Genomic DNA, 27,981 nt, shown 5'->3' with positions numbered 1-27,981 from the left:
TTCTTGTAAATTCCAAAGTAATTACATTATTAGGTCTATTTTTAAATAAATGATCTACAGTCTCTACACCATTGCCAAACCCTGCCGTCCGTCCTCCAAAGTCTACCTCTTGTTACACTCTTATTGATATTATTCTGGTATTTTTAAGGGGGTGGCAAACAAATGATTTTGTCAATTGAAAAATTTATTATAAGTGGAAGTCTTCTGGAAGTTTAAAGCTTATATTGAATGACAGCAATGAAGTATGTCTTACATTTGGAATGCGGAAAATTAAAAAAGCAAAGAAATTTAGCTTTACAGCTCCATCCCCCTCCCCTCTCTCTCTCTCTATCTCTTTTTCTCTATTTCCCTCTGTATCTCACCCTATTTTGCCTCTCTCTCTCTCTCTCTCTCTCTTTCTCTCTCTCTCTCTCTCTCTCTCTCTCTCCTCTCTCTCTCTCTCTCTCTCTCTCTCTCTCTCTCTCTCTCTCTCTCTCTTCTCTCTCTCTCCTCTCTCTCTCTCTTCTCTCTCTCTCTCTCTCTCTTCTATCATCCTTTAGTGCAATATTTGTAACGGTGCGCCATTTTTTTGTTTTCTTTCTATTTGTTTTCTAGGTTGTTGAAATAACCTTTGGTTTCTGGTACAAGCTATCAGAAGAAATATATCAGCGTAACCAGGATCGCTTAACAGAGGTGTTTAGAAGACCTATTGAAAGGTTATTGCAGTGTTTGCAAAAGCACGCCCAGATTGAGCCGGATCATGTGAGTTTCGTTGGTTTTTTCTTATATTTATCACATATTCGCTTTCAGTGCTCTTGTCTCATTGGACTTTTTTTCATCATTAATTGATTTTTTTTTAATAACCATCACTTTGACAGTAATTTACATTTTTAAACGCGAATCATTGTTCATCATGTGGTACCTTAGAGATTTTCAGGATTTTATCTGATTTTTTAAAGTTTTATTCACTTGGTCCTGCCAGTAACGATTCTAGCCCCTCTTTTGCCCGGGGCCTAATATTCGTTTGCGCCCCTTCCCTTTCTCCTCAAAATTTTCAGGCCAACTTTTTGACAAAACTTTCACTCATCAACAACATTTTCCATTTGTTTAAATCCGATTTTTCTTACTTTATCCCCTGCAAAATTATTAACTATCTCATCCCAATAGATTGCTTCTAACTATCCGCGTTCTATGCTCATTAATACTAAATCATTTAGTCGCTCCTGGCCCATGATCGATCTGAGGTGCGTTAGTATTAGTTTACGTTTACTAAATGACCGCTCATCACTGGCCCCTGACCCTGCAATCGACAATAATATTTGATGGACAACTCTTACCTTTGCGAAGACCCCATCATCCCGTATTGCACAATTAATTTTGACACACCTATAAGTTTCTTTAAGGAAATGCGTCGATGTTTAATTTTTTTTTTTTTCATATCTTTGAGCTCATGGAGCAAGTGAGTGGGATCGAAATCATTGCAATATTTTTCATCAAGTTCGAATCAATTCGCTTTAACATCGTTAACATTCTTGCCATCGTGAAATAACTTCTGTATTAAACCAAATTTTGGGTTCAATTTGCTAATACTTATGCGCCTTCTGCTTTATTTTAATAAAGTCAGTAAGCGAAAGTATCTAAGTTCCGCTAAGATAAACTTCGAAGGATTATTGTAATATTTGGAAGTTACACTAAAAATAAGAAGATTTTGATCAACAGCTTTTTAAAACTGAAATTCATTTATTACAACCCTTAAATGTTCATAAAGATAGTAAGTTTCTGACAAAACCTATTACTGCTCATTTTTTTTCCTAATGTGTAACATTTTATAGACGTTGCTATTTGAAATATCAAAGTACTTTCCTAGTGTCCCTCAAGGGGATACATGTCAAAAAAATAGGCAGATTTTTTTTACCACGTACAATACTGTGGTGAATAATTTGTTGATTGAATGAATAATTCCAATTTTCGACTTCTTTACCTTGTGTTTCCGGAACTCTCATACTAAATTACCCCAAAATTCGAACGGTTAGAAGTAGGGCCATATCCAGGGGTAGGGAGCTAGGGGGTTTGAACCCCTCCCCCCCCCGAAATGTTTGTCTGACTCGCAAAAACGTACAAAAAAGAATATAGAAAAAAATTTTGATGCGTTTTTTAATATTTTTTTTAAGCCCTCTCCCCCGATTAAAAATCCATTTTGAACACCTCCCGAAAAAAACCTGGATACGGCCCTGGTTAGAAGTTTTGATTGGGTAGTTCCTGAAGCATCTTTTCATACGAGACTAGCCTATTTCTATTGTATATTTCGAATAGGCAAATTCTTCTAAGGGTTTTCACTTGATTTTTTTATTTTCCTCCTACACCCCACCCCCCTCCAAAGGAAGCATATGCATTCCTTACAAGTTGTATGATTATCAATCACCCTAGGACCAACTGGCATTAAAAGAAAATTGAAATCGTCTAACACAAAATTTTGAGATAATGATTGTCACGTTTTAGGGGGGAACGATCTTTGTAGCAAAAATTGCAGTGCCATCAATTCATTGATGATGTGTCACTAGTTTTGGTGATTAGATAAATTACAAAATCCAGGTGGTCATCTCTTATAACTGGCAAGAATTCTCCAAAGGTAACATTGCTTGATATTCAACAAAGCCACCCCCGTATGGCTCCATGGTAAGGAAGGACACTTATCCGGGTTGCAGCGATAGCTAGCAACCTAGTAAAAGACCATCATGTCCAATACTAAGAAATATAATAACCTGTAACTTCTAGTGTCGTTAATCTGACACCTGTAACTTCTAAAAATAGAGTCGGATCAAAACAAGAAGTACAAAATTAGGACCGCCTTTTCCGAAACCTTTGTATAGGAAACTTACCAAGCCTTAGCTTGAACAACAAGGGAAATATATTGGCTTGAAAATCAAGAAAAGTTGCACCAACCACGATATTATGCATATACGATATCTTTTTTTTTTCTTTCTTTGTTTTTACCTCAGATAGCTTGGCACTGGAACATCGTAGAGAGTTGTTTAATGGCTCATTTCAAAGGAAATTCATGTGGTTAAAAACTTTTTGTAATTTAAAAAAAAAAATTTTTTGAAATAAAATCAATTTCGAAAAACTGTATCTGTAACACTGTAGTAGCTTATGTTATATACATCAGGAATTTGTCACATCTACGTGCTTTTGTGAATAACAAAAAAATATTTAAAATAATTCTCTGTAAATATGGGGGGTAATCCTTATAAGTCTTCAGGCCTGGTTCCTTGCGGGGGTTGATGATACTTGCCTATTTGTCTATTTTTTTTTCTTTTTTCTTTTTTCTAATTCGGTTTCCATTATATGTCGAATTGGATTATTCTTTTGCCAATTTAAAAGTGCACTATACACCTAATGTTTCTGCTATTCATTTTTAGGAAGGCATATTAGATGAAACGGATGAGTTCGCTGACTTTAGGAGGCGCATCGTAGATTTAGTTAAAGACGTTGCTTTTATTGTTGGCTCGACCTCTGTATTTAGACACTGTTGTTTATCACTGACTGGGAGTTCTTGGGAGGTTACAGAAGCTGCCTTGTTCATGATGGGTGCAGTTGCCAGAAATCTGTTACCGTAAGCATTTCTTTCTTCTTTCTTCCTTATCTGTATCATCATATTTTGCAGTTATTAGTACCTAAAATTTAATGCTGATAAAAAAAATTTTAGCTGGAGTTGTTTGGTACATATAAAAAAAATGCAAAAAAAATATTTAATAAGTTTTGTCACTGGTTTATCTAGAAAGGTAGTGTAATTTCTCCATATTGTCCATTGACTTACGTATTTAGCTACGCTATTTTAAAGGAAAATAGCAAACATAAATGTATGCTTAATACCGAATAGCAGTGAAAATGTTTATATTTGTGCTTGAAATATTTTATTTCGTTGTTATAATCATACCGTGTGGCTTTTTAGCCACTTTTGGTGCCCGACAGAAGTCATCTCTGCAGACGTCAGAAATATCTGCGCGCAAATTCTGAAGAAGAAAAAGCATAGCACTAAGAAAATGAAAATAAAAATGTCTTTACCCATTTCGAAACATTTTTACTCATTTTCCCAATTTAAAAACATTTTTAAAGAATTGAATATATCAAAATGTCCTCAGCATATTTTTCCCTTGGACCCTTCTTAGGTTTATTCATGTATGAAAACCGCCATTTTGTATATTTAACATTAAAGTTGTTGTTTTTGATTCCCTGTACATCGCTAACAGCTACAACAGGACTCTTGAAGAATAAATAGATTAGTTGCTCTTTGCCCCCCCCCAAAAAAAAAATAACAAATGTTTGTCTGACTCGTAAAACTGTAACAAAAATCCATATGAAAAAATTTGAAGTATTTTTTCTTAGGTTTTTTGTACCCCCGAACAAAAATCCTAGATACGGCCATAATGTATTCGCACCTATTTTACACCTATAGATTCATTGCTTTGTCAAATATTTTAATATATTAATATTTTAAATAATTAATTATTTAATTTTAATAATCAAAAATATTTAAGAGTTTGATAGAGAACAATAGAGGAAGATATGAGATGTAGAAAAAAATCAACTCTTTTTTCGTCTTCTTCTAGCTTTGATCATCTCAGATAGAAGATAAAGATGACAGGAGTAGGAGATTTAAGCCAAATTCGTTTTTTCTTCTTCTTAACTCCTAACACCAATCCACTCAACACATGGCTTTACTTGCCTTACCCTTTGATCAGTGCAGTAACAGCACTGTCAATGCTTTTATAAGTACTGTCTTACCGTTACAGAGGATTGTTCTTTTTTAGGGATGAGAGTGAAGTAATTCCAGGTGTCCTTCAAGCAATATTGAGCCTTCCTCACGAGGCTCACATATGCGTGCGTCATACATCGCTATGGCTTATCTCAGAAATGCCTGACTGGATTAATCACCACCCAGAGTACTTAGGTAATACAACCAAACTTTTGAAAAGTGTTTCATTGTAAGTAAAAGATAATGAACAAGGACCATCAGGCTAATATAGCTAGTGTGTTTTAATTTCTGCAGTAGGTATTAAGAACGTTTATTTTAGAGAAGGATGAATGGGGAAAGAAGTGAATACCTCATAAAGACCAAACTGCTACTGTAAAAAAAAAGTAGAGTTTTTGTGCTTTTGTTGTCCTTGTTTGATAGATTGTACCAAAACTATGGGAAGGTCGTATAACTAGAAATTGAAATCCAACTTCGAAGTGAAATATATCGACGTTTTTTAGAGTCTCCGAATAAGGATTTGGTGGTGTTTTTGCTTTTTGATTGAATCGGCTGAAGCTGTTTTAATTTTAGAGCTAGTGTTATCCTTTTTTTTTCTTTTTTTGACAGCACTGATGCTGCACTGCCTGCGCTACTGCACTGTCTTGTAAATCCATATAAATTGCGATCTGATTATCAGTTTGATATGTTTTTTGTTTAGTACTAGCATGAAGTTGGATATGTAAACAAAACATGACTTCGTTCATTCAAAAATCTAATCTGGCCCTTAAATTAGTACCTAAAATTATTTTCGAAGGGGCTATGCAGTCAATTTTTTTTTTTTTTTTAACAGTTTTAGCTCCATCTGACAGTGATACTGAGAAATATTTATGTTTGATAGTGTACGTTTTATCCGACCTCAAATTATCCCTATTTCAATTCGATCCTTTGCGACGACCTAGTTGAACGCCTATGCTAATCTTTGGAAGGAAACTCCTGCGAATTTCTTCATTTGACTCACTTATGGTGTCATAAAGTGAATACTGTATGCTCATGCTTTTCCCTTTTGTTTTGCCCCTAGGTTGGCGTCAAAATCAATTTACAATACCATGCAAGTCATATACAGTCGAATACAAGTCAATTTAAGTATTTAGGAATACCTAAATACTTAATTGACTTGTATTCTTAAACATACTGATGGGCTGACTCCGATCAGCAGAGAAGTTGACAGCCTTGTCTGCTGAGCTGGGGCTAGGGATATTCCCAAGTATACTGGCACCTATCACTTTCGAGGTTTACTTTTACTGATGTGGTAATGTATTGAACTTCATTACCTTTTACACTAATTTTAAGTGTGAAGGACTCTTGTCTGATCTGAAGGCCATTTACTTGATAATTATTCAGAAGCAATGTTGATAGAAATAACTACTTAAAGTGGTTGCCAGAAGACCTGTGAACCTCCTTCCCCCGCAGAAATCAGAATTGTTTTCTACAATTAGCTTAATTAACTAAAATTGTTTGATCGGTGTTACTATTACGAGTAGCGTAGTGTTTGAGTACGTTTTTTGAATGGAAGCCTATTGTGTATAATTGTCTGTAACAATTTGAAGACATGTTTATTTCTCTATTTGTTATTGCAGTGCTAAAATTGAGAGAAGAAGCTTACCAATCTTCCCAATCTTCTATGAAACAAAAACGCTTCTTTATGTACAACAAATTGATAAAAACTCACTTGAGGAATCTTTATACCTCTTGAATTTATTTAAAAAATAACATGGTAGATATGCCTTTCCCTTTTGGGCCTTGCAATATTAAAATAAAAGCCATATTTTTATAGCTTTTTTTTCGTTAAAATATGCATGATTTTGTGATTGCACCATTTGCTGGAATTCTCAACTAAACTGTAAGAATTGTTGCTTACGAGGTGTATGATAAATATCCTGTGTGCCAATGAATCCGAACGTAGTAGTACTGATCTTAATCTGTTTTCTTATTCTTTTCTTTCAAAAAGTATTTTTATTACTTTTCAGACTCTGTCTTAAATTTTCTTTTGGGCCATTTGACTGACTCCCGTTTAACTGGCATTGCTTCAAGTGCTATTGAATCAATTTGCAACGTTGCAAGAGACCGTTTAACCAAACACTTTGACGGCCTTCTTCAAATTATCAAGAATATGGATGCTTTTCCCCTCAGTTTACATGCCAGCATAAATATTCTGAAAGGTAAGAATTGTCAGTTATTCTTCTTTTTTTCAGTTAGATCTTTCAAGCTGTGTGTACCGAGTATGCTCCTTTGTCCTGCTAATGATTGATGTTACAGATTCAGTTCAATAAATCAGCTTCCAAGTTTTTTTCTATATAAGAATCTTAAATTGAGGATGAATTTTTAGGAGCTTCTAACTGCATTTTCATTATAATTATTATGATAGGTGTTGTTATTCCTATTTTAAATATGAAATAACAGCAATAACGCTTATGAATAAAATCGAACAAAATTAACAGGCTTTGGGTTTTTTTAGCGAGCATCAGTCACATTTCATCAATACGGGTTGATTTTACTCTAGCCTTTGACATCGGTTCAAGTTAACGCTCAGTTTTGTCCCTTATTTCATTTGTCTATTTTTACTTTTAGAGTTCCAACTGACAGAACTAAACATTTTGAACTATTGAACAGAGAAAAAATAATTGTTAAAGTAGCTTACATTCATCAGATAACTATTGAGATGCTTAATGCTAGTTTAAACTTTGACCTTTCTATTTGTTTACATACTTTAAAAGTTTAAAATAATGACTCCAAAAATAATAAGTTTCTTTTCATAAAATTCTAAGCGTAGTTTGCAGGCTTAGCTCCTCAGACCCTTGGTGGACAAAATATTAAGTCTGTTTAGCCCTTGAGAAATTTAACATTATTTTTATTAACAACTTTCCCAGCTTAAAACCAATTCTGCAATACCTGTATTTGTGGATCCTTTCCTTTTAATAGTTTTGTCCATAGCATTACTGCCCTAACCTTTTATTCTTCTTGGAAGTTAGATCTTGTTCCTGCTGTGTAATTTCTAATCAGGAATTTTAAGTTCACAAAAGAACAAGGCTGGGTGAAAATACCATCTAATGACACGGCAACGCCTAAGAAGAATTTGCGATGTCCTTACGGATATAGAGTGGGAGTCTAAATAGTTATTTTATATTTGGTTCGTCAAAAATATGCAGAATGTCTTATTGAATGTTGGAGGAACAATAATAGCTTTGATGGCGAAGGATTAAAATTATGTGGAACCCCTCAGCGAAGAAAATCCTGTGGTTCCCTTAGAAGGATCCCCTCCTATCGAAATATGAAAGTGAATGTGTAAACTAACCCGAATTGTATCGAAAATTTGGAACTTAGGATTGAGGTTCTTTAATTTCTCGTAAAATATCTCAAATTGAAGGGTGATTTTTAGCCACTTAGTTATTAAACGCTTTTATTTAAATTCGTCTGCTTTGGTCGAAGATCAAAGCGTTTAACCAACAGTTTCATCGACTTTTCGTGGTCCAATGAGCTGAAGTTTTGCATGCGTATTGATTTCCAAAGATAATAGACAAATAAAGCATAATCACTTAGCATTAATCAGCTAACTCATTAATTTTAATTAACACTTTGTTTGCATACAGGGTTTTACATGTTACTTCCTTGATTCTGATCTGATAGCTAATCCTATGGCTATTGGTTTTTAAGAAAGAAAGGAGTGATCTCACGATGAAGCGTTTTAAGTAAGAAGCTTTTTCCTTGAATAGTTAAAGGTGTTGTAAGGTCTTTGAATAGTTATACAGATTTGTGTCTCTGATGAAAGTTGATCCCGCGATTTACCAAAAATTTTCGTTGTCAAAAAGTAGAAAATTATCTGCTACCCGGAAGAAAGGAAATTTTTAAGACTGAAAACGAATCTGTGACTGTGAGTCAGTCATGACGTAAATACTTCCTGGTGATGACCACCCAATGCTTTCAATTATAGTTTTTTTTTTAAAAATTCAAATTTTCCTAGTAACTGGAGAAAGAGTTTTCATTTTACTTTCCAATACATTTAGAGTTAAAAGCATTTTTTTAAATCTAGATTTATATATAATTTGTTTTTACGTATTTTTTCCCATGGATTTCCAGATTCTTGGGTTTCCTCAATTAAAGCAACGTTTTAAGCTAAGTAATGCCAATTGCACAGTAATCCTAATTTTTAAGATGTTTTATTCTGTTAATGAAAGGTTTTTTGCATGTGCAATAACCTTGAAGTGCTCATCCAGCTTGGATCACTAGTCTATTTGGTAGTTGGCCCCTGAGATAGGCTAATAGACCACTAGCCTACTGGATAATCCTGGTTCACCTGTGATATACCGTGTTTCTCAACACCAAGATACATTATCTATACAATTTACGAGCTAAAATTTTACCTTTCAGAAAAGTAATACATTACCCTAGTAGAATGTTTTTGTTTTATACTTATATTTGGAACAAAATTATGTTATCTTCTTTGAATTTCTTAGGAGTTACTACTGTTCTAAGTCGACTGCCTGAGGATCAAATCGAGGCGGTACTCTTTGAAGTATGTCGACCGCAGGTGGAACCGCTCAAAAGTCTAGTCAATCCAACTCCAAATCCAGAAAAAGGGAAACCCTCGGATCCGGCTTTCTGGTTCGATCGGCTGGCAGCTGTTTTTAGGCATTTAAATATAAATACAAATGGAAATTCACACCCTTGTCAAGCTGTGATGATTCAGGTAGATCTAGGTTTCTTTTAAATACTCCTATCTTTTTTTGCACCTGTGTCTGTGTGCGTGTATATTTGTGTGTGTAGAGTTATTTAAACTTAGGAGAGTAGATGGCTACAAGGAGTAGGGGTGCATGTATCTTGGTAATTACTTGTGTTTTGTCATCTATGAGAGAAACCGAATGAAACACAATGGAAATTAACCAAAGAGAAAAGGCTTGTTTATGATGGAAATCACTTATTGTATTATTTTTAGAAGCAAAACAATAATTTAAATGCAAATTTAGTGAAATTTCTTTTGAGCAAGCCTTTCAGGTCTGGGTTTTGGCTCGACCTTTTTCATGAAGATTTTTTACAAAAAAAAAAGTCAAATTAAGTTGCTGTATTTTAGGGTGAAACCTATTAGTTTTGTAATTTTTTATAGGAAGGTTTACACCACATTAAATGAATAAATATTTAAATTGGTTTATTAGTATAAGTAAACACTGAACATTGTTTCTTATCTTTAGCAAATGTTGGAATTTGGATGTTTCGGAATCTCTAGTCATTTCTCTAATTTGAAAAGAAGTTTCTTATTCCTCGGGGCTTCCTAGCCACAAGCCATTCGATAACACAAAAGTAATGTAATCAAATTCCAATAACCTCAGGTCCTTAATATTCGTAACCTACTTTCTGTTACCTCATTTAGGTACTTGCGCATGGGAAAGGGGTCGGGAGGGGTTTATCGTCACGATTATTTTTTTAAAGTTCTAATATAATACACTCATCTCTTGTGTTTATTATACCTCCTACCCTTTCCCTGAAGTGAATTCATACGTTCATGATCATTGCGTGGCCTATTTACGTTAATAGTTCTGTTGTAATGAAAGAAAGTTCCTAATGACTTGTATATTTTCCAAGCAGATATAAAACTAGTAATTTGAATTATTAGTAGCAGAAAAAAAGAAGACGAAACACGATTTTCGCTAGATACAAAATTTGTTTTTTTCGTATTTAGCAAAATACTCAAATAGTTTATTGTTTGAACTTTAATCAAGCAGTAAGGCAGACTTTATTTTAATTTATCTTTTCATTTTTTTTTTCTTTAAAAGAATGCTTTTATAGTAGATTAGGATGGTAGTTTTTTTTCTGCTGTTGGAGGGAATGGCCCTTTGTGGCCTTATCCGTGCTTAATATTTTCTACATGATGATATTTTGAAAATTTTTCTTTTAGAAGATTATTGTAATCATTGTGATTATTGTAATAATGCCACTTAGAGGGATAAATATTGGTTAAATCCAGTTTATCTGAAAGAGAATGCACCGTAGGTATTTCTTAAGCTGAAAACTGGTAACTTTCAATAAAGGTAAACACTGAACTCAGTAAATACAACAAATAAGTGTGTGGGTAAATTGCACATAGTATCTTTGTACATAGTTTTGTTTTACATTGTGCATAGTTTTTGTAAACTTTCCGTTAAATGACTGATGTTTTTTTTTTGTAACTAAGCACAGTCAGATACTCTGCCTGAAGATTTTGGTGTTATTCTCTTCATCCAGTCCCTAGCTGGAAAAGGAGGAGAGTTTGACAGGGAGCTTGCAACCCATCTTCGTAAAAACTTAAATTGCAACCGAAAAATCGAAAATAATTGACAAACATATTAAAAAAAAGTAGTAGGCGTGATAAGCTTCAGCACTTGGACTAAAATATATCTAAGGTAGAACATGCTGCGAAAAAAACCTTATACAAGATTACAAAAGCAATTATTGGTAAGAAATTCCACCCGTTAGGAGCAATCCGGAAATCTAGTTACAAACCCAGAAACTGTTAAGGAAGTGTAAGCTCAACAATATGAGGAAGTTCTTAACCGCCCACCCCCAACTGAACAACTCAGGATCAAGCCAGACCACTGTCCTCGCTTGACATTAGTTCTGATCTGTCTAAAGTCGAAGAAACACTTAAAGCTTACAAGAAATTGAAGAATCAGGAAGCACCTAGTGGAAACAGAATCAAAGCTGAAACGTTAAATATTCTGGGCAATATTTGAGATTCAAGAGGGTTGAACTCTTTACAATTCTGAGGTCTATGGAAAAGGTTCCCTTAGATGGAAGCTTCTCGAAAAAGATGATGTATCTGTATGTGACAATTGGCGTGGGATAATTGTACTCTATACCTGGAAAGCTACTTTCACACATTTTTCTCAAACGTATCCAATCAGTAATGGATGATACACTTAGAGATGAACAACATGACTTCAGACCTAACCTCTCCTGTACAGATCTTGTGTTCACTCTTCGAGTACTTACAGAGGAATCCTATGAATTGTGGTACAAACTTTGCATGAATTTCTTTGATTCTGAATAGGCATTCGACTCGCTCTATAGAGCAAACCTTAGGAAGTTACTTTCCCATTATGTTATGCCATCAAAGATAATCACGATAATTTTCGCTGTGTTTTTGAAAACCAAACATTGTGTTCATACATGTGAAGGTCTAATACGACACTTCAGGGTTCTTTGAAAAGTTAAGCAAAGCTGCCTCTTATCCCTGTTGCTGTTCATCATAGTAATTGACCTTGCCTTTAGAAATACAACCGCTCAAGGCGTCGGTGTGAATATAGAAGAAATTATTTGTGGCCTTGACTTTGCTGCTGACGTCATAACTCTTGAGATTTGCAAGTAATCCCTTCAATGACTTCTTGATGAAGACAACACGGAGGTGAATCACATAAGGCTTAAAGCTAGAGTCAACAAAATTAAATGCATGGTGACTTCAAAACTCGTCACATCAGATCAAGTCCAGTAAAAACAAGTTGGAACAAGTGGTCAAATTTGAATTCCTGGGAAGCATAATTTAAATTATGGCTCATTGCAGAAAGAAGTAGGGTACTGCATGGGTTAAGCAAGTGCAGAGAATCTGGCAATCGAACGGTTTCACACTCCGTAGCACACTTAGACTCATAATGGTAAATGTTCTGTAGATTCGGAAATACGCTTCCGAATTACGATATATTAATGCACAAAAAGAGCGTCGGATCCTGGCCTCTGAAAAATACATGACTCCGAAGAATTTTGAACAGACAATGGACTGATCGAGTCTGGAACGTAGAGATCCAAAAAAAGGCCAACCAGCCTCTTGTTAGCGATATCATTCGTCAGTGTCGCTTGTAGTGTAGGCCATATCTTGAGAATGGGGGACCATAGAACTCCCGAGGCAACCTTTTACTGGCAACCTAGAGGATCGAGTAGAAGAGGTCGTCCCAAGAACACCCTACGCCGCACTTACCAATCAGATATGCGCTCTCTTAACACGTTTTTGCAATCCGAGTGGGGAAAATGTACTGGTGACAGTAGAATACCATAAAGATTGGAGGCTCCTTGTCGATGCCCTAGGTGCTTCTGGAGGCAGAGAAGGATCTAGGGCGTATGTACTAAAGTCAGATATATATTGAAGAGGTCGAGTCTACAAGCAAAGATCCCCTACCCCCGTGTGGTTTTTAAATTGTATGACCTTTTTGTCGTTTCTACAAATCCTTCCCTATCCCCCAAGATTTGGTTTGATTCTTCGTGCTTAACTCGTGTGTACATGATTATATAGTTCTATTGCTAATTTATTTAATATGTAATTCCAATAATCTGCAGAATTAATTTCAACGTTCGGACCTACCATATATTATATCTACTTGTATAGTTCTATTGAAAAATTTTATACAGTAAGCTAGACAAAAGCCTGGCCGTTTGGCTAGCAAAGAGCCATCGTATGCACCCGCTTGATTGAGCCTTCAGCCCGTGCACGCTTATTATATAGGTGTCACATATTATTCGCTTCGGCCTTTGGCCCTAGCATGCTTGTAAGTTTTCCTTGGGTATCATCTTCCGATTTTAACCTTTCTGTTTGTGAGATACTTTTTCCGACTCCAGGGAGTTCTCAACTCGTCATTGCGTAAATAACTAAAGTAGTAAAAACAAACACTTTTTAATTGCTCTTTTCTATAAACAATTTCCTAAACATTCGTCACTAGTTAAATGGAACCTATTTTGCATAATGAGACAAAGACTCGCTTGTCTATTTGCTAACAAACAAAACTCGAGGCACCCATCATGATTCAGTACGAAGCTGATTATTAAAGAGATAGCCATGTATCATATAGGATAAATCCAAGGACCAGAAGCTCTTTAAAATGGCTCATTTTTCTAGAAAGAGCTGTTACACTTTTTCTTTTTTTGTTGTTTTTACATCTTTGTAATTCCTTCCAGATTTGGCCAATATTTTCAGAAGTCCTTCATAAATATGAAAGCAATCAAAGGATATGTGAGCGTTTGAGTAGATGCTTGCGCTTTGGCCTCAGGTCTCTTGGACGTTTCTCTTCCCCTGTTATTGGCTCAATTGTGAAAGAGGTATGTAGATGCTATGTAGATGCTTGCACTTTGGTCTCAGGTCTCTTGGACGTTTCTCTTCCCTGTTATTGGCTCTATTGTAAAAGAGGTATGTAGATGCTATGTAGATGCTTGCGCTTTGGTCTCAGGTCTCTTGGACGTTTCTCTTCCCCTGTTATTGGCTCAATTGTAAAAGAGGAAAGAACTTTTGGAAATGAAAAGTATGTCTTCAATTAATCATTATAACTTATTGTATAAATTTTCGTTAGGAATTGTAGTCACATAAATTGCTTTATATTTTAATATCTTTTCTTTTTCTAGGAGAATTTACCGAAGCCAATTGTTAATTCGGCTTAGTTCTAGCAAATTTGGTGTTTATGGCCAGCGTGAGCAAATTTGATTAACCTTTTCAAAACTAAACTCATGTCAAGCTAATGTTCTGGAAAGTCAATTATTTTTTACCTTAATTCTACTAATTTTTACATGTAAAACACACCATGTATGGGAATTTTTGTGATCACACTTTCAGATCACACTTTCAACAGTGTGATCTGTTTTCCATTCATTCAAGATGAATGTTAGGAGCTAGAGAGAGAGTAGTAACCATTTCCTTGAGTGGTCTAATAAGTGTGAACGTTCAGCCTTTCTTTTTAAAGAAAAGGTGAATGTTTTCTTGCCAATTATTCAAAATAGTTGAAGGTCGGCGTTCAAAGAAAAAAAGCTTTTCCTTGAGCGTTCTAATAACTGGACGCTCAGGCCTCGCTTTTTAAAGGAAAAACTGGTAATTTTTGCCAATTACTTAAAATTGTTAAGAATTCTACGAAGGAAGCTTTTTTTAGCGTTCTCTTTTAAAAAAAGGCAGCGTGTCCTTGTCACATATTTATAATTGTTGAGCATGGGCGCTCACAGAAAAAAAGCTATTTCTTGAGCGTTCTATTAACTATAAACGTTTCGCCCTCTCATTAAAAAAAAGTAGTGTTTTCTTACCAGTTATTTGAAATTGTTGATCTGAATATTGATTCGTGTTTTTCCTTATATACTTGCCACGGTTTATAACTTTTTGTATTGTTTATGATTTTAGTATAAAGTGCTGTTTTTACAGTGGATAATGGGAAGAAAGCAAAGAAATTAAAATTTTTTTTAATTCTTTCTTAACATAGAATGTGTAATTCGACTTGTAATGCTATACCTTGAAGAAAGGGACTGGTAAAATTTAATTTGCACGAGACTGGGATCCATCGGGTTCAATTAACTGGAAGGAAATCGTCTGCAAAGTGGTTAGCTATCTGAAAGTCAGGTAATGCTTGGAATAAATATTTCGCATGTTTGGTTTTAGAAAATTATGATCTATGTGAAATAAGCAAACGATTTGTATCCATAAGTGCCTGTCATTACTGGTGTAAATCCTGAAGCTACTTACCTTAATTCAAGATCATGTTTTGTTTCAGATAACTGAGGTATATGCAAGACACCAGCATTCGTGTTTTCTGTATCTTGGCTCTATTCTTGTGGATGAATATGCCGGTGATAAAAGTTGTGCACAAGGCTTTCTTACTATGCTTGAATCATTCCTTGGACCAGCATGTGCCCTACTCCAAAAAGAAAATGGATTAAGGGACAATCCAGATACTGTTGATGACCTCTTCAGGCTATGTACAAGGCAAGGGACCCTTCTCACTTGTTTCTTTTCGCAATTTATATTTGTTAGCAAAAATCTTACCGTCTTAAAACTTGCAGTTCAGATATTCGTCCACCCTTAGCCTGTTTTGCTTTAGTCCGTTGGAGGAATTTGAATATGAGACAACTACTAAGGTAAAGAGGTCAGGCATTACGTTGGAAGTCAGGGGGAGGGGGTCTGAAAAAGGAACTAAAAAACAGGTGACGTGTATTATGTAAACAAATATGGGAGGGAAACCCCAATAGTCTTGAAAATCTGTTTCGTATCGCTGGTCATAATGGAACCTCAAGTATTTGGAATCTTGTTTTCACTTTTTGAGTCTTGTTTTCACATTGTCTAGAAACGTTCAAACAAGTATATTCTAGAATTAATTCAAGTTGGAGAAGTTAATGAGGCAAAGTAGTTCTTAAGTTCTTCGTTAATGTATTCGTTATTGCAGGTTCCTTCTGTATGTTTTTTTTCCTGCAAAACGCAAGTCAGACAGTTGGCTACTATTACCTGTGAAAAGAAACTGTTTTTTTCCGAGACTGTAGACCTAGAGGAAAGTTGTCCCTACTTTTTTGTATTTTTCAAAGAAAACAGACACTAGAGGAAGCCTAAATTTTGGTGTGATTTAATTTTGACTTTGGTTGGATTCGATGACTCTTAAAATAGTTGTATACAGTCGTGCTTAGTCACAAAAATGTGTGTCAATAAACCCAGTTTTGGGTTGTCATTAGTTCAATGAAGTCATTATTCATATCATAACAACATAGATTTTGAGTCCTAAGGTCAATTGATAAGTATGTTTCCCATTTAAGTCTAAAAACGATGTTTCAAGCAACTGTAGCTTTTGGTAATGAAGATATGAAGAAAGTCAATGCAATCCCTTAATATTTATCTTATTCACTTGATAATTTTGGATCGCATCCTTGTAAGGTTTCAATCAGGGATAAGGTCGAGGGACTTAAAGTTGAATGTAAATGTCCAACGCTAAGCACAGCATTATATCAGGACTGTTTAGTTTTAAAAGAAGCTCTTAAAAAAGACAAAAGGTGAGAAGAGCAGCTTTCACAAACTCAGAAAATGTTTGGAATACATGAATGAAACTTTATGACATACGGCCTAAATTGGACTTGGAAAGGTGTTTAGATCTCACCTTTACCCCGTCCAATGGTTAGACTGCATTGCACTGCAAAAATAATTTAAAAATATACAAGAAAAAGAAAAGTGTAAAAACACAATACCATACAAATAAATGATCGCATCATCATACAAAATTAAATTTATCGGTGCAGTAAATAACCTGAGAGATGACCTCAATTACGACTACTACTCCTACTCCTTAAAGTCACTGCAGCACAAAGGTGCCTGAGGCTAGCAATATTACACATGCTGCTCCGCCACCCAAATCTATTCAAAGCTTCACTTTTCATCCCCTCCCGTGTAGTCTCAATTCCTTTTTAATCCTTCTCTATGACTTCTTCCCGTCCCATTCGGAAAGTCCTGCTTTGTTTGGCCCCAGATGGAAGGCCAAGAAGCACAAATCTTAAAATGATCTACTTTTCGTTCAGCCCAAGGTGGAAAGTCCAGAAGCGAAAATCTTGGAAAGATCTGCTTTTCGTTTGCCCTTAGGTGGAAGGCCCAGAAGCAAAAATCCTGGAAATATCTGCTGTGCATTTAGCCCCAGGTGGAAGGTCCAGAAGCAGAAATCTCGGTAAGATCTGCTTTTCGTTTCACCCCAGGTGGAAGGTCCAGAAGCACAAATCTTTGAAAGATCTGCTTTTCGTTTGGCCCCAGGGGGAAGGTCCAGAAGCACAAATCTCGGTAATATTTGCTTTTCGTTTGCCCCAAGTGGAAGGTCCAGAAACACAAATCCTGGAAATATCTGCTTTGCATTTAGCCCCAGGTGGAAGGTCCAGAAGCAGAAATCTCGGTAAGATCTGCTTTTCGTTTGGCCTTAGGTGGAAGGCCCAAAAGCAAAAATCCTGGAAATATCTGTTTTGCATTTAGCCCCAGGTGGAAGGTCCAGAAGCAGAAATCTCGGTAAGATCTGCTTTTCGTTTCGCCCCAGGTGGAAGGTCCAGAAGCACGAATCTTGGAAAGATCTGCTTTTCGTTCGGCTCTAGGTGGAAGGTCCAGAAGCAAAAATCTTGGAAAGATCTGCTTTTCGTTTGGCCCCAGGTGGAAGGTCCAGAAGCACAAATCTCGGTAAGATTTGCTTTTCGTTTGGCCCCAAGTGGAAGTTCCAGAAGCACAAATCCTGGAAATATCTGCTTTACATTTAGCCCCAGGTGGAAGGTCCAGAAGCAGAAATCTCGGTAAGATCTGCTTTTCGTTTGGCCTTAGGTGGAAGGCCCAGAAGCAAACATCCTGGAAATATCTGCTTTGCATTTAGCCCCAGGTGGAAGGTCCAGAAGCAGAAATCTCGGTAAGATCTGCTTTTCGTTTCGCCCCAGGTGGAAGGTCCAGAAGCACAAATCTTGGAAAGATCTGCTTTTCGTTCGGCCCTAGGTGGAAGGTCTAGAAGCAAAAATCTTGGAAAGATCTGCTTTTCGTTTGGCCCCAGGTGGAACGTCCAGAAGCACAAATCTCGGTAAGATTTGCTTTTCGTTTGGCCCCAAGTGGAAGGTCCAGAAGCACAAATCTTGGAAAGATCTGCTTTTTGTTCGGCCCTAGGTGGGAGATCCAGAAGCAAAAATCTTGGAAAGATCTGCTTTTCGTTAGGCCCTAGGTAGAAGGTCCAGAAGTAAAAATCTTGGAAAGATCTGCTTTTCGTTAGGCCCTAGGTGGAAGTTCCAGAAGCAAAAATCTTGGAAAGGTATGCTTTTCGTTTGGCCCCAGATGGATGGCAAAGAAACACAAATTTGTCATCTTTCATCAGTAAAATGTGCCCTAGCCGTTTTAACCTTTCTTATATTAAAACCCTAGAAAGTGGCTAATTGGTATCAGTCAAACGAATATTTAACACTACTCTTTGGCAATTGCGCTTGAATTTTTTTTTCTGTCTTCCTCGCCTTTCGGAGTGCCCACGCTTTAGAGCTTTAATTGACCATTTTCATTACGATGGGTTCCTCATATTCATCTGAGTTCGCAGGAGCTTTTTTCATTTGTCAAAATCCCTGTGCCTTGGCTATTCTACTTTATATATCTTCACTGCATACCATCTTAATTAATAATACTACCCGGGTATGTGAAGCCATTCACTTGATCGAGTTTCTCGTTGCCTTACGTCACCTCTGCGTCCGGGGGTATCCCTAGCCTAAGTGGCATAGTTTTCTTGACGTTAGTTTTAAGAACTATTCTTGCACTCTGAAATCTCAAAACCTTCAAAAATTCTTTCAATTTGGTAACTTATTTATCTTTGATCTTCAAATCATCTGGATAATCCAATTCTAGGAAAATTTTATCTTTCCAGTTGATTTCATGTCCTACCATAGCCTTTACTGTGCTCCCTAGGGGGCAGTCCATCGAAATAGCCGGTGTAAACAGAATTAGGAAACAACCTTGCTTAATTTTTCACACCTAACCAACTGCTAACCTCACTTCATTCCTTAACCGCAGCAATATTATTCTCGTATGTAGCACCAATCACAGTAATGTATTTATCTTGCATACCATATAGAGACAAGACTTTTAATAAAGCTTTTCTATCAACTCAATCAAATGACTGTTCGTAATTTACGAAACTGAGAACTAAAGGGATCTGATGATTCAGACAATTTTCGGCTATTAATCTAGAGTGAAACTCCTATTTACTTTTAGATTCTATTCATCCTAATTGAAAGGTCTAATAAATATGGCCTATGGGTATAACAAGATCCCCCAGTGCCCTAAAGGAAGGGGCTGTAAGTTTTGTAATTTGTCCATTGCATTTAGATAGTATTTGTTATTGGGAAACATACGGACATTTTGGAGAGTTATAGTCCTTTCTTTATAAGTCGAAAGTAATTGGAGACCAACTAGCCCTGTCCTAAAACTGGTTTTGATATCTGGTCCTTTTGTTACCCCTTAGAACATCTGATCGACATTTTGAGGTACCTATTTTGTACTTTTTCTTTGGCTGCTCAATTGTGTGCGTGGGGGAATTTTCCATTGGTGGGAGGGATTTTCTGTGGAAGGGGAGGGGGGTAAACACTTAGGCTCTGTCTCTAGAGCCTACTGAGGAGAAAAAGCAGAAATACTGGAATTTACGCCCAGTATCCCTTGTATATTCATTTTTTAATACGTGTTTCCAGTACATTTTCTAAATTAAATAAAACATATAAAATGTAACCAAATGATGCAAACCTATTGAAAATACTTCCGAAACCAAATCAATAAACTTAGAAAAGAAATATTAATTAATTGAAGATTGTCGCTTGCTTATGATTGTTTCCATAGCAATGAGTGGGAATCATACTTCGTTTCTCTTAGTAACTACTGTGGTTCCCAACTAGTCCTAATCAATTATTTTTCTGGGATTATTAAAAAACCTACAATGACAGTAAACTACTAGAGTAGTTAGTGTAATTGTTTATGATTCCTTTGGAAATAACTGGCAATCCAAGTGCAATTGTTTACGATTCCTTTGGAAATAATTGGATCTCCATTTTCGTTCTTTTTTTCTTCCTGTTTTCCCCTTGTTTATCTAAACACTACTACTACTAACAACTCACAGCAGTATCAAGCTGCCCGAGGCCAACTCATCTACGAATGCTCCTCCTGCATTTCAATTTATTAAAAGCCTTCCTCTTTACACCCTCCCAGGAAGTTCCAATTTTTTTTAAACCACTCTTTACGACATCCTCCCACCCCAACCGCGGACGACCTGCTTTCCGTTGAGCCATAAACGGTTGGCCAAAAAGGACAATCTTTGGCAATCTGTCATCCTACATCCGCAGAACGTTCCCTAGCTCAACCTTTCTCACATTATAGCCCTAGAAAGCGAGATTGAACCAGGCTTTTCGTACAGCCTACTGCTTGAAATAAGGTCAGTCAGTCGGGTACCCAAAACAATCCGTAGGTAATTTCTATGGATAACATCTAGCAGATCTTTTTCCGTTTTTTGTACCGGCTACGCTTCAGAAAAATATTTGACCACTGTCATAACTGTAGCTTCCAATATTCTACTCTTGGTTCGCAAACATATCTTCCTATTCTTCCGAAGTTTTTCAATTGTGAAAAAAACACCCTGAACCTTGGCTATTCTACTTTTAACAGTTTCACTGCTCCCACTGTCTTTACTGATAGTACTACCAAGGTTATTGAAGCTGTCTACTTGATCGACCTTTTCGATACACAACGTCACCTTTTCATCTTCACTTATTCCTAGGCTTAGCGACTTAGTATTCTTAACATTGATTTTCCAAGCTATTCTAGCACTCTGAACTCACAAAACCTCTAAAAGTTTATTCATTTTGCTCAAACTTTCATCTACGATGCTTAAATCATGAGCATAATCTAAGCCCAGGAATATTTTTCTTCCCCATTTGATTCCGTGTTCTCTCATTGCCTTTCCTGTGCTCCATGGGACAAAGTCCATCAAAATGATCTAAATAAATGGGAAAAGAAATCAACCGTGTTTAACTCCTGATTTAATACTAAATTAGCTACTAACCTTATTTCCTACCTTAATCGCAGCAGTGTTATTCTCGTGCATATCACTAATCACTTTAACGGATTTTTCTGGTATACCATACAAGGATAAGACCTTCGGTAAAGCTCTTCTTTCAGCTGAATCAAACGCTTGCTCATAATCTATAAAACTGAGAAGTAAAGGTTTTTGATGACTCTGGAATTTCTCAATTATTAATCTAAGAACGAAAATTTGGTCGGCACATCATAATCTATAAAACTGAGAAGTAAAGGTGTTTGATGACTCTGGCACTTCTCAATTATTAATCTAAGAACGAAAATTTGATCGACACATCCTCTATCCTTCCTAAAACCGCACTATTTTTCTCTTAAAACCTTGTCTACAGCATCTCTGAGTCTAAAAAGTATCATCATGCAGTTTGCTACCTAAAGAAACCAGGCTAAAGCCTCTGTAATTACCACACTCACTCTTATCACCTTTCTTATACAGGGATTAGTTAGGGTTTTCCTAAAATCGCTAGATAGGGTTTTCCTAAAATCGCTAGTTATTAGCCTTTTTCGAAAATCATATTCATATTCTTTAGTAACTTATTTGTAACCTTTTAGCAACCATATTTAATAAACTCATTTACCACATTTTCCGCGCCTGGAACCTTATTGTTTTTGAATCCTTTTAATACTGTCATTAATTTAGTCAGGGACCCAGCCAACGAAATTCTAACATCACAGGCATCAATGAGCTATAGAAGGCTTTAGGAATTTATTAGGGGCAGAATTGGTTTCTGAAAACTAATATTGGTGGGCGCAACAAAAAATTGTGTGTGCCAAAGGAGATATCACCTAACTTGCATAACCGATGACGTCATCAGCTTTACTTTTTCGACCTAGATGAGAGGTTTGAACTTCGAATTTGAAACAGAATAAAGTACCAAGAGAGAAAAGAAAGAATGATGAGTACAACCAGATCTAGCTTCCTAACTTCACATTATTAAAACATACCTTAGTGGTGACACTTGATACCAACTTTTCTGTACTTGCATTAGAGTTATGTTCAAAGGGAGAGGAACAGAGTAGTTGGGGCTGCATAGGAAAGTGACAACATCTTTGCAACTCGATTCCGTTAGTGGTGTCAAAACCGTAGCCACTTGGAATAAATTAAAGTGCACAGATATTGAATTCGAGTCTCGTCAGAAGTGCGTCGCCCCCCCCCCAAAAAAAGCTGCAGAAATAGAGCTTTTGATGAAAAAAGAGAAAGAAATAGAATCTGAAGAAAATGACCACGAATTACGCAAACGTTATACTTCTTCGGGCGAATTACTGCACTTTCGGGCACAAGAACGCAAAACATCACAAAATCGAGGAAGACTTCACGCCCATACAAGCAACGTTCCTCTTCGACGTATAGGTTTTCAGGCCATTCACGCAAGCCACTGTCCTCTCTCAGAAAGTCTAGCACGGTAGACTTAACACCACTCCGAAGCGACAACGGTAGAATCCCTGAGCTCAAAAATTGAAGGAGCATAAGAAACTAGTTCAAAGCTCAGAATATTTTTAAGCTGCTTCAGTCCACTGTAAGTGCTGGAATTTATCCCACACAGGATTCTCTTCACTGTCGTAAGCTCTGAAAAAAAAATGCTATTCGTCCAACGGCATTCGTCCTAGCCGAGTGGATTGGTGCGTTGGATTTGGGATCCTTTGTCCGAGAGGGCAAGGGTTTGAATCCTAGTGTACCCAACTATTTGGTTTGGGACTGGGGTCAGTGGCGTGACTCTGTAAGCTTAGCCAGAGTCGACCCAGCTCTAAAGGAGTACCTGGAGAAATCTGGGGAAGCTAAACAGGAAGGGTATGCGAAAGCACAGGATCTGATACGTACGCAGGGGGGAGGCCTACAGCTTTTAATGGATCAATTTTGGAAACTATCATTTCTCATTAAAATCTACGTTTTTGCAATAGAAGAACTACCCCCCCCCCCCAACAGCACCCATATTGCACTGTTAAACCTGAAATTTCCCTTTCAGTGGGATATAATAGATTAATCACTGGTTATAAATCGCTATGAACATAACCTGAGCCTAAAACGTACTTTTGAGGCTTCAGTCTTCTTCCCCCATCCGCTACAATACTACAGATTAAAGTTAATCTGTGTTTTCTGATATACGTGCTTTTTGTGTTACTAAATAAAAAAGTGCTACTTTATATCTGCTGTTTCGAAGGTTTTGGGCCCTCCGAAAAAAAAATTTCTGCGTACGTGCCTGCACAGGATGGTTGGCCCCTAACCCCCCGTTGTTCTTCCTGGGTGAAGGGCCAACAAATGGAGATCAGCACCCCCTGTCGGGACTGTAAAGTCCAGTGCCTCATTCCTTGCTATTTATCTTTACCTTTACCATTCGTTTTTTATCCCGATTTTCTTGACGCAGCACCCATTTTGGGACATCCACTTTTGAAAAGGCTTTTTTCATCCCCTTTGACATACAAGTCTTCGTTCCTCAGCTGCAAGTAAGGAGCTCGCAACCGATGGACTGGCCTCTTAATTGGTTATCGTATTCGTAAGGATCTCTTCAGTTGTAGTAAAGGGGTCTGTGTGACAGTGTAATACAGATACAGCAGTTTTCACAAGCATCATTTGCTTTTCGATCATTTTGAGCTATCTTCGTGATGCGGAGAATCAAACTTAAGTTTCCATTCATATCAATAAGGTCATACAAAGCAGACGACTTGCAGAAATATTGAAAAAAAAGATGACTTGCAGGGAATTTGCAAAAAAAGAAGTAACGGTAAAGGATACGGCATTAGACTTTACAGTCTGTACCGGCGGTGCTGATCTCCGTTTCTTGGCCCTTCAGCCAGGAAGTGCAATGGGGGGTTGGGGGCCAGCCATCCTGTGCTTTCGCACACCCTTCCTGTTTACCTTCCCCAGATTTCTCCAGGTACCCATTTAGAGCTGGGTCAACTCTGGCTAAGCTTATAGAGTCACGCCACTGACCCCCGTCCCAAACTGAAGAATTGGGTACACCGGGATTCGAACCCGCGTCCTCTCAGACAAGGGATCGCAAATCCAGCGCACCAATCCACTCGGCCAGGACGGCTATAATTTGCAAAAATATTTAGTATTGTACAGAGTGTAGCTTTTTCACTCTAATCTCGGTCAGTTGACGAACTCGTGAATTCTAAATACTTACAAGTGCAAATTAAGGCAAGTTAAATGTGAAAAATAGAGTGGAGAGATAATACTCCCCCTCTACTCTTGAAATCCCTCATGAGTGAAATTGGATCTGAATTGCGCTCGTGGAGAAATATTCTACCAGACAAGCTCAAAATAGCTCCCCAGAATAAAAATATATCCAATCTATATTTTTTTCCTATTTCTGCAGATATGCACTTTTTGTCATTGGCGAAAGGAATTTTGAATGCGCCACCAAATATTCGTTTTCAGCGCTTTTTTTCTGTCCTAGATTCCATATTCAAACCTTCTTTAGATTGTTGAAGTCTTGTACTATTTTCTAGCAATCTTTCTTTATGGTGGATCCTTGACTAATTCTGCCCCACAAAAAAAATCTTCCTTCACGTCCAAGGTGTCACAAACTTTTTCATTTTCCTTTATATATTTTCCGTTAACTTTGTCCTGGTTTAGCACATTCTCAAAATGTTCTGCCCATCTCTCTTTACCTCTTTCCTTATCCCTAATTGTGGCCCCGTTTCTATCTTTAACTGGGTCAAATTCAGATTGACCACTCCCTCTCAATTTATTAACATGCCAGTACAATATTTTACTATTATGCTGTCTAGCTGCATCTTCCTGATTTTCGGCAATTTCATCCATGGTCTTCACACCTCCTTAGTTCATATTTTAATATTTTCTCCTCTTTCTTTACATCCTCTTATTCTCGTTTACACTCATATAATCCGTGTACAAGCCCCTTCCCCTCGCTATTAAACATAAAGCCTTTTCACTAATATTCCTAGCTGCGTTTCTAAATTTCTTCCCTAAGGCACCATCAGCCATTTCGCATTTTTCTTAAAATTATTCCATCCATCTTCTACATTGTCAAATTTTAAACTTTCAGTTTAGTATTCAACTATTCCTGGAAAGTTTCTCTCAAATTCTCATCCTGGAGTCTACCAACGTCATAGCTTCTCGGAAAGCAGTTATCCTTCCGAAATTTCAGCTTTAAATTTGTCTTAGACACTACTAGAGGGTAATCTGTACTTTTAACGTCGGTAACAGCACTCCCATATAACCTAGTATCTCGTATTAATCCTGCCAATCTTCGGATTACAGTAACATAATTAATAAGGTTGACTGTTTTACCATGATGTGATTGCCATGTTAACTTATGGGCGATTTTATGACCAAATACCGTATTGGTTATAACTGGATCATAATTCCTACAAAGTTGCAGCAGTCTGTAGCCATTACTGTTTTCTTTTCCTACAGCAAATTTACCTAGGCGAGGATACCATTTATCCCTGTTTCTTCCGACCTGTGCATTAAAATCAAATAAAAACACCATATTCTACCTGGGACATTGTCTATTTATTCCTTAATTGTAAGTAAAATTCATCTGAGTCACTACTATCTCCGTCAGTCGGTTATACAGGGGCATATACCACTATGACTGATACCCTGCACTTTTTAATCATAAAGTAAACGATTAGTATTCTATTATTAATACCTTCCCAACCTAAACAGAACATAGCAGCTTCTTTATTCATCATGAGACCTACTTTCTGTCTATTTACCCATCCTTCCTTCCTAAGTAAATAATTTCTATATCAGCTAATTCCGTGTTTCCTACCCCTGGGATACGAGTTTTTGAAACTGCTAATAAGTCCAGTCCGAAGTGTCTGAATTCGTCAGTCAAAATGTCGATTCGATAGTTATTTTTAATGTAGGTGAATGACCAGAGCTTCTCCGTCCACACTTCTCGGCTGCATGGCCTCCATCTCCAATGAGGTTTTATTAGTGTGACTCCAGTAACTTAATTTTTAAACTGTTTGTATATTACAGACTGGACGCCGGGACACAAATAACGACCGAGACACAGGGAATATAAATGACGACCAGGACACAGGGACACAACTGCAACGGGGACGCCGGGGGCACAGGGGGGATATATAAATGACGACCGGGACACAGGGAATGTTCGATTAGCAATCACCATCAACAAAGCTCAAGGGCAAACGTAGTTAAAAACATATATATGTATATATATTTATATCTATCTATATTCACAGGTGGGACACAGGGACACAACTACAATGGCGTGTAACTAATATGGCGCGCAAGGACTTACGCGCGCGGGGGGGCGCGAAGCGCCACCCCAACAGCTAGTATATGTATATATATATATATTTATATATATATATATATATATATATATATATATATATATATATATATATATATATATATATATATATATATACATATATACTAGCTGTCGGGGTGGCGCTTTGCGCCACCCCAACACCTAGTTAGTGGGGGCGCTTCGCGCCCCCCAAGCCTCCCCCGCGCGCGTAAGTCGTTACGCGCCATTGTAGTTGTGTCCCTGTGTCCCACCTGTGAATATAGATAGATATATAAATATTTTTAACTACGTAAAACTTGCGAATATACAACATTCTTGGCTGTCCCATTGTCTGTGCATATAAATAGATTGTCAGGTTTACCGACTCTTGAACATGCAATATATAATTGTCCATGGGAAAAACAATCTGTATTCAGATCTATACCTCATTATTCTAATGATTGCCCTTGAGCTTTGTTGATGGTGATTGCTAATCGAAATTCCCTGTGTCCCCGTTGTCATTTATATATCCCCCTGTGCCCCCCGGCGTCCCCGTTGTAGTTGTTTCCCTGTGTCCCGGTGTCCCAGTCTGTAATTTCTCTTTGAATGTCCTGGTCTTCATTTATATTCCCTGTGTCCCGGTCGTCATTTGTGTCCCGGTGCTTTGTTGATGGTGATTGCTAATCGAACATTCCTTGTGTCCCGGTCGCTTTCTCTTTGAGTGTCCCGGTCGTCATTTATATTCCCTATGTCCCGGTGTCCCGGTCGTCATTTGTGTCCCGATGTCCCGGTCTGTAATTTCGTTAGTCGACAAACATGACGTCAGTCGACACACAAATATGACGTCACTCGACACACAGACAACTTATTTTTATGTATATATATTTATATATATATATATATATATATATATATATATATATATATATATGTATATATATATATATATATATATATATATATATATATATATATATATATATATATATATATATATATATAAAAATAAGTTGTTTGTTTGTGTGTCTGTCTGTCCGCATATGACGTCTGAATTATTTCATCATATACCAATTCAAAAACGAATGTATTCAAGCCGAAGTAGCTGAGTTGGTAAAGCGTTATGCTCTAGGTTCTAGGTTCGAGAGGTTCCAGGTTCGAACCTTGGCTTTAGCATTAATACAAAAGAAGAAAAAAAACTAAAAAAGGTAAAAACTACAAAAAAAAACTAAAAAGAAGATACTAAAAAAAAAAACTAAAAAAGCTAAAAAACTTTAAAAAAAACTGAAAAAAACTAAAAAAACTAAAAAAGAAAAAAAAACTTAAAAAACTAAAAAAAAGGTAAAAACTACAACAAAAAAAACCAAAAAGAAAAAAAAACTCAGGGAATGTTTGATTAGCAATCACCATCAACAAAGCTCAAAGGCAATCATTAGAATAATGAGGTATAGATCTGAATACGGATTGTTTTTCCCATGGACAATTATATGTTGCATGTTCAAGAGTCGGTAAACCTGACAATCTATTTATATGTACAGACAATGGGAAAGCGAAGAATGTTGTATATTCGCAAGTTTTACATAGTTAAAAACATATATATAACTATCTATATTCACAGGTGGGACACAGAGACACAACTACAATGGCGCGTAACGACT

At 36.8% G+C, this 27,981-nt stretch overlaps 1 protein-coding gene across 1 annotated transcript in view; it reads left to right on the top strand.

Moving 5' to 3' along the window:
- LOC136039075 (transportin-3-like) overlaps nt 1-27,981 on the top strand; it is a 94,511-nt gene that overhangs the window by 29,174 nt on the left and 37,356 nt on the right. Inside the window, exons 7-13 of the mRNA XM_065722562.1 lie at nt 595-741; nt 3,399-3,592; nt 4,791-4,930; nt 6,742-6,933; nt 9,226-9,458; nt 13,685-13,825; nt 15,253-15,464. Coding sequence (XP_065578634.1) covers nt 595-741; nt 3,399-3,592; nt 4,791-4,930; nt 6,742-6,933; nt 9,226-9,458; nt 13,685-13,825; nt 15,253-15,464 — 1,259 coding nt within the window. The remainder of the gene's footprint in view (nt 1-594; nt 742-3,398; nt 3,593-4,790; nt 4,931-6,741; nt 6,934-9,225; nt 9,459-13,684; nt 13,826-15,252; nt 15,465-27,981) is intronic.

Source organism: Artemia franciscana, chromosome 2 (assembly GCF_032884065.1).
Source record: "Artemia franciscana chromosome 2, ASM3288406v1, whole genome shotgun sequence".
Taxonomy (NCBI): domain Eukaryota; kingdom Metazoa; phylum Arthropoda; class Branchiopoda; order Anostraca; family Artemiidae; genus Artemia; species Artemia franciscana.
This window is presented reverse-complemented; position numbering and strand designations above follow the sequence as displayed.